Source organism: Sphaerodactylus townsendi, linkage group LG15, assembly GCF_021028975.2.
Source record: "Sphaerodactylus townsendi isolate TG3544 linkage group LG15, MPM_Stown_v2.3, whole genome shotgun sequence".
NCBI classification, from domain to species: Eukaryota; Metazoa; Chordata; class Lepidosauria; order Squamata; family Sphaerodactylidae; genus Sphaerodactylus; species Sphaerodactylus townsendi.
The window spans coordinates 24,315,223-24,323,320 of record NC_059439.1 but is presented as its reverse complement, the minus strand read 5'-3'; the positions used below and the strand labels follow the sequence as shown (position 1 = coordinate 24,323,320).

At 40.7% G+C, this 8,098-nt stretch overlaps 1 protein-coding gene across 1 annotated transcript; it reads left to right on the top strand.

The window, feature by feature from the left end:
* Positions 1-335: 335 nt before the first annotated feature.
* On the top strand, positions 336-7,659 carry LOC125444238 (vomeronasal type-2 receptor 26-like). Its single transcript, XM_048516671.1, has 5 exons — positions 336-394; positions 748-1,039; positions 3,647-3,874; positions 5,770-5,896; positions 6,601-7,659. Exons 1-5 carry the CDS (start codon positions 336-338, stop codon positions 7,512-7,514), a joined length of 1,620 nt encoding a protein of 539 aa, XP_048372628.1. The 3' UTR covers positions 7,515-7,659.
* Positions 7,660-8,098: the final 439 nt, after the last annotated feature.

The window sequence follows — 8,098 nt, the reverse complement described above, 5'->3', positions numbered from 1 at the left end:
AGAGGGGATGAAATGAATCCATTAACTGAATCTTCTGCTGACATTTTCTCATAGGTTAAACTTTGCTCAAGCACAACCCAGATCCGTTTACCAATCCAGGAAAAGTCAGAACAAAGCTAACACTGATAACACACCACGTGCTAGCAGATATCTAAAAAATATTGATTATGAAGAAGGTCTTGGTACTACTGTTCCTGCTGTGCCATGCAGTATTAGAGAAACATTCCATTCCTTGCACTCCGGGTGATGATCTTCTTCCTATTCCTCATGCCTTTTTATCCAGCCTGAGTGATCTGATTGTTCCAAGGCAGTAAATTGTTTCTCAGGTCTTCTACATGTCCGACACCCCTTTGTTCAAAGATACACCTGCACAGTTCTTCACTTCTGAACCTATGTAAGACATCCATTTATATTTTTTCACTATTCATTTATTTTGCTGAATCATCTATGTGTATGATATTTTTTTAAATATCAAGAAGCCTTTCTTGTTTTCGTTGCTCCCATATTACCTGTTCACAGACTATTGTCTGAAATAAGATCACTCTTTGTGATGATGTAGATACCTGCAAAACTATAAACTGTGATGTAGACTGATTTTGGTCAACTGCTATAATCATAACTTGAAAGTACAGCATAATATGATGAAAAGGTTCATAGTAGGAAGGAAGGAGATATATATGGAAAATGAATGAAGGGCATATTTTTGTTGTTGGGCTATCCATCAATCTAGCATGTTTCTTGATATAGATCAGTGCCGAAGAACTACCAGCACATCTTGGCCTTGGCTTTTGCAGTACAGGAGATCAATGTGAATCCCAGCATCTTACCAAACATCACTTTGGGCTTCCACATCCTCAACAGCTACTGCAATGCAAAGATGACCTCTAAAGCCACCCTGAGCTTGCTCTCTTCACAGCACAAGTTTGTCCCCAATTTCAAATGTGACACACAGAACAATCCCATTGCAGTCATTGGAGGACTGAGTTCAAAAACATCTACTGATGTTGCCACCACAGTCACCGTTTACAAGATGCCACAGGTAGGCAGTCCACACAGGGATATGGAAATGTCACTACTTTGACACACAATTGAAGGTTTTGTTTCATTCTAATGGAGAGGATAAATGTCTACTTTCCCCTAGATCACATATGGATCATATTCCCCAATACAGGACAATAAATTATTACTCACATCCATGTATCAGATGGTCCCCAATGAAGTCAGTCAGTATGTGGGATTTATCCACTTAGTTTACCAATTCAGATGGACGTGGATTGTGCTGCTTGCTACAGATGATGACAATGGAGACAGGTTTTTGCAGACCATGGGGCCACTGCTTTCTGAAAATGGCATCTGTTTTAATTTCACAGTAAGAATTCCACAACAGAATTATTTTGAAGATTTCATAGATGGGTTGTTAAGGCATCACAAGTATTTAACTGTTTACACTCAAACCAAAGCCAATGTATGTTTTGTATATGGAGAAAATTCATCAATGTTAGTCTTAAGGACTTTATTGTTTCTGGCTCCTTTCTTATCATTCCCTCCTCTGCATAAAGTGTGGATTGTTACATGCCACTGGGACTTTGAATCTTTTTCCATCCAAAGAATTTGGGATGTAGAAACCTTCCATGGTGCTTTATCTCTGGCAGTTCACTCCAATGAACTACCTGGATTCCAAACATTCCTGAAGTCCATAAACCCTTCCTGGGCAAAAAGAGATGGTTTTATCCAGAACTTCTGGGAGCAAGCATTCAGTTGTTCACTGAAAGTGTCCAGTGCCCAAGAGGACATGGAAATGTGCACTGGCACAGAAAAGCTGGATTCCATACCGGTGACCTTGTTTGAAACCAGCATGACTGGCCACAGCTACAATGTTTATAATGCTGTCTATTCAGTGGCACATGCTTTGTATGCCAGCTATATTTTCAGATCTAGACACAGACGAATGGATGTAGAGAAGCATCTAAAGTTCCTGAATGTGCAACCATGGCAGGTAAGAAACCATGTTATTTTCATTGCAGATTGATTTTGCAGATTTATTATTTGAATGTTGGCCTCTGATGTCTACATCTCAAGATGTTTGATGTGGCTTTCCAAGTATAAACCTCATAAACCACAGTATTGCTAGCATGCAGAAATAGTAAACAGCAATGGAACCAGTGCACAATATGCAGGTGAAACCAATGACCAAAAGAAAGCTTTCAGACCCAGAAATGACATGTTGGTTGTACGTAATAAAATTAGGAGCCATCCACCACTAGTAACAGACTCCCTAATATAATTAAAATATTGATATTAAATTCAGAGAAACGTCTAAACACATTTTGCAGCAAAATAAATTAATGATGGTAGGATACCTGTTACATCAAATACCTGTGAGCTTGGGAAACTCAAAATGTCCTCACCTTTTATTTATTTTATTAATCAGTTTAAATATTTGCATATCTCCTTTACTCTAAGTTTCAGTTGCCCAAGGCAAAATGAAGAATCAAAAAAAGATTGAAAATTTGAATACATACAAACATATACAGACTTAGACTTAGACAAGCCTTTATTGGCATTCCAAAATACAACAAAACAATTGTCCATAAAAGACAGATAGATACAGTAGCCATTCAGAGTCTTATCAATAGTTTAGTCCAAATGGACTCATCAAAAGTGCCATTCCTATACACCTCTCCACAGACCAGACTGAAAACCCACCAACAGAGCCCAGGCATTACACACACATATATATTAATATGTATATAAACAGGAAGGAAGGTTTATTTATTTTTTATTTATAATTACATTTGTATACCGCCCCATCCCCTGAGGGCTCTGGGCTGTGAACAACAAAATAATATTCCAGAACAATAATAACAATAAATAATCAATATAAATATACATATTTAAAACATGAAACTACAGCATTCCACTTGGCGTCCAAAATTTAAAACTATCAATAAAAACCCCTCCCAAAGAGGGGGCGGTAGATCTAATTACAGCTCCCAAGATGTTAAAAGGGAAAGACAAAGAGGGCGCTCACCCTCAATGGCTGGCCTCCCCAAAAGCCCGGTGGAACAACTCAGTCTTACAGGCCCTGCGGAACTCTCCAAGATCCCGCAGGGCCCGGACAACTGGAGGAAGAGTGTTCCACACCAGGCGGGGAGCCAGGGCTGTAAAAGCCCTGGGTCCGTGTGTGAGGCAACTTACCGTGTCAGGCTGAGGGCTGGGAACCACCAGCAAATTGGCCTCTGCTGAACACAGAGGCCGTGTAGGGACATATGGGTTGATAAATGGACACCAATGAAATTGCCAAAAAAAAACACAAAACACAAAACAGTACCAAACGTGGCTGTAGTGGTCAGGTGGATTCCAAGGCCAACAGTTTCAGCAGTTTCCACAGCCTCTCTGGAGGCGACTAGAAGTGTGAGATAGAGCTGGAGATGAATTGTAAGTGTAGTGCCAAGCACAGGTCTCATGGATCTGTACCCAGCACTACAAGAAATAAGGCTCTATATCTGAAACAAGCCTACTGCTCCTTCAGGTCCTCAGAAGGTGATGTTGACTAGAGGCCCGATTCATATAGAAGCAGACTTTCCTGATCTACACTGGTCTTAGAGAGCTTTACTTTACAGATAACAATTTCTCTCTTTGTCAGCTGCATCATTTTCTAAGGAGCATCACGTTTAACAACAATGCTGGAGATACTGTGTGTTTTGATGAAAACAGAGAACTGAAGGCTGACTTTGATGTTACCAACTGGGTAACATTCCCAAACGGATCTTTTGTGAGAGTTAAAGTCGGAAGGCTAGATCCTTGGGCTCCTCCTGGTAAAGAGCTGTCCCTTAACACTGATCAAATTGTGTGGCACAGAACCTTTAACCAGGTGAGCCAAAGAGGCAGGTTCTGGACTGCACAGAAGTATCAAGCAAGTGACATGTCATCTATTGCAGAGCTCTCCCTGACCTTTAAGTGTACAGATTAAAATACATTTGATCTCATGGATGGAATCTAGCCAGCTTTAGTGTTGCTTCTGTACTTGCAAAAACCAAAAAATATGGAGAGTGTAGTTAAAAGTAGAACTGGAAGAGACTGGGTAAAACAAAAGAAAAAACTCCAGACTCCTTTCACTTTTTCTGCTTGTACCAGATTTATCAGCAGCAAATTTGTGAATGTGGTCCATTGGGTTAAGAAATTGTATCCTAGTTCAAGGAATAAAAGATGTGTTTTGGATGGACTTAAATTGTTCATATTGTGGTGAAATGCGGGTAGCAACCCTTCAAAGCAAGTGAAGGTGACTTAACCTTGCAATGGACCTGTTTTCTCTTCAGGGCAGCTAAACTTCCCTTGTCCACCTTTGGTGCCTTTAATACAGATGGCTGCCTGCAGCAGAACCTTTTTTTTTCCTAGAAGGACCTGCATGCTTTTGGATAAGCAAGAGGGAATTTCTACCTTATGATTGAGAACACCTTTTTTCTTAGCTGTTGTGGGAATCTCTCTGTTTTAGCGTAGGGAATTAGCGAGAACAGACTCCTGATTTACCAAAAGTTCAGGCAAGCTCAAAATCTTGATTGCCTATGTTTACAAAACTCAGTTTTTGCAAGAAACTCATAGGGAAGCAAATAACATTTAATAATTTTTATTTATAGATAATGGAGGTACAGAAGCACACAATAATCAAAGTAGTAAAACACACACACGATCCCAAGATTTAAGCAGTTGTGAGAGGATAGTTCTGGAATAGATTAGGGATGTGGGGAGTAAGGGTTATAGTCATCTAATCTTGGAGCAGAATGGTCCAATGAGCAGATCTGAGTGGCCCACACTTAGTTCTGGAAGAACAACACATTGTGGAGAGATATCACAGACTAAGAGGTATCCAGAGATATTGAATGCTACCTACTGGGCAAGGGAGTGTCATATAGGGAAGAGAGGACTTTCAGGGTTATGCAGAATGACCATTCATCTCCCAGGACAAAAAGGAGTCCTGTCTTTTTAAGGAAAGGCAAAAGATAGACATCCACCTTAATTGTTGGGCTGTTGATCTAATGGGTTGAGGCATCAGCTTGAGGTTCCAAGCTCAGGAGTGTCTGCAAGGGGAGAAGGTAGCTGATGAAATTATAGCTAAAAAGCAATGACAAGTGTCAATTCAAATGAAACATTTCTTAACGGTATTGTCGAAGGCTTTCACGGCCGGAATCACTTGGGTGCTGTGTGGTTTCTGGGCTGTATGGCCGTGTTAATATATCCATTGTCTTCATAGGGTGTAAATCACTGGGCTGGAGATGGGAATGCTTTCCAGGGCAAGGGCACTGTGTTCACTTAATCCCGTCAGGAAGGGTGTGAGAGAGGCATTACGCATGGCGGATTTGGAAGAGGACTAGTCCAGAATTTTTTTTCCTTGCAGTATGTCCTTCTAAGTACACTGAGTCAATGCAAAGAATGAGCTTCCCATTTTGGCGCTGCATTAGTAGGCATCCCAAGCATTGGCAGAGTTGGGTAGAGACACTGCTGTATTTCAAACAGGGCTCTCCCAGCCCACCATAGATCAGTCTGGCACCAATGGAAACTCCAGTTGGAACAGAAAACTGCAGTTCAGTTATTTTGGGGCACTAGGCAGAAACATTGATATCACATCTACTACATTACAACGGTTTTTGTGTATAACACCTTGCTTTTACTGCACTGTGTATTACACCTTGCTTTTACTGCATGTTTTTACCACAATTTTCTCATTATGGTTTGCAGTTGATGCTGACCATCTTCTTTGCTTGTGGACAGGTTGTGCCCCTTTCTGTCTGCAGTGAAAGTTGTCATCCTGGATATACCAGGAAAAAGAAGGAAGGAGAGAAATTTTGCTGCTATGACTGTGCCCAGTGCCCAGAAGGAACCATTTCTCAGCAGAAGGGTAAGATACCCAATGTATAGAGATTTCATTCATAGCCAATCATATCCAAAAAGCTGATAAAAGATAGTGGTTCCCAGCCTGTGATCTAGGGGGATGATGAAGAAGGAGTGGCCTTTATACACTGCTTTTCCCCATCAAAAGGAATCTCAAACCAGCTTACTCACTATCCTCCACTTTCAATAAAAATTTCCATGTCATCTTGAACTCAGAACTAATCTGCAAAAATCAAGTTGTAGCCTATGAAATTTGTCTTCTGTTCATGCCCAAAGGGATATAACTAGTGATTCCATTGTCGCTGCAGAAGTGGGGCCTCCAACACGAGGCAGCGCCTTACATAGGTGCTTGCCTGGCTCACACTGATGACACAGCCCGCCTAGACCTGTTAGAACACCAGGCCAATCAGGACCAGGCTGGATCGTGAAGGCAACAGCCTTGCCCTTAATAGGGTGAGGAACAACATGGCCCTCATTTGAGATTAAATTTGAATGATGGGCAAACCACACATTCATTGTAAATAGGAAGCATTTTTTACAAGATCTAATAAATTCAGAACACCAGGAGGAAATCCCTCCCTTGTTTACATTATTTCTCAAAAAAACCCACCACATTCCTGTAAAGCTCTTCTTTGAAAATAATAACTATTAACTGTTTACGTCATTTCTCTGATCAAAATCTTGAGATATTAAGAAACATCTTTTTTTCAGACATGGATGCCTGTGTCAAATGTCCACAAGACCATTTTGCCAACAACCACCACAATCAATGCATTCCCAAGGTCTTCAATGTCCTCTCTTACAAAGAACTACTAGGAATCACCTTAGCTATGTTGGCTGTTACCTTGGCTGCGTTCACAGTTTTGGTGCTTGTAATTTTCATAAAGCATCAGGAGACTCCCATTGTCAAAGCCAACAACCGGAGACTCACCTACATCCTCCTCATTTCCCTTCTGCTTTGCTTCCTCTGCCCCTTGATCTTCATTGGGAAACCTTTAGTAGTGACCTGCCTTCTCCGACAAACTACTTTTGGTGTTATCTTCTCTGTGGCCCTTTCCAGTGTGTTGGCCAAAACCATCACTGTAGTCTTAGCCTTCATAGCTACCAAACCAGGATCCAAGATAAGGAAATGGATTGGGAAAAGAATGGCAAATTCCGTCATCCTTTTCTGCTCCTTTATTCAAGCAGGCATTTGTATTCTTTGGCTAAGCACTTCACCTCCATTCCCTGACATGGACATGCATTCAATTACAGGGGAAATCATCCTGCAATGTAATGAGGGCTCTGCTATCATGTTCTACTGTGTCTTGGGCTATATGGGCTTCCTGGCTAGTGCCAGCTTTACTGTGGCTTTCTTTGCTAGGAAATTACCAGAGAGTTTCAATGAAGCCAAGTTTATCACTTTCAGCATGTTGGTCTTTTGCAGCGTTTGGTTGTCTTTTGTTCCCACCTATCTGAGCACCAAAGGGAAATCCATGGTGGCTGTGGAATGTTTTTCCATCTTGGCCTCCAGTGCTGGTTTACTGGGTTGTATATTTTTTCCAAAATGCTATGTCATTGTTCTGAGGCCTGAGCTGAACAATAGAGATCAATTAATAATGAGGCGGGAAATGATGAATATATAATGTTATTTCCTACTTTCAGAATAGGATTTCCAATAGATTCAGGAATGTTGTTGAGATTTGGGGTGGCGTCTGGGTCGGGCTACAATTCAATGGAGTCCAGCCATTTAGTGTGGAATGATGAACGTAGTGGATTATTAAGGTTAAGGATAAGGGAAAGGCTAAAGGTACAGTTAGGAGATGTTCTCTGACTTTCATGTAACCCCTGGTGATAAGATTTTTTAAAAAATGGATATGGTGAAAGAAGTTGGTGGAATAAATTATGTAAAAACAATTGATTGTAGGGTTTTTTTGGTGGGCTCATATATTGTGGTAGCAATACTGTTATGGAGAGGACAACTTCTTGATTCCTCTTACTTCATTCTACTTTTTTAAAAAAAACAGACATTTTTCTTTCATACCTTTTTGGAGAACTTAGCCCTTTGGGTAACTTCAGTACTCACAATTATTTTATATAACACACTTCTGTCAGCAGTATAGGAAGGTTTGGGAAGATACCATCTGCCTCTGAGCATCTTTAGAGCAACATTTTGCAAAAACTGTCTTTTTGCCCCCTTCTTTTTGTTTTGAGCACAATTTTTTAAAAA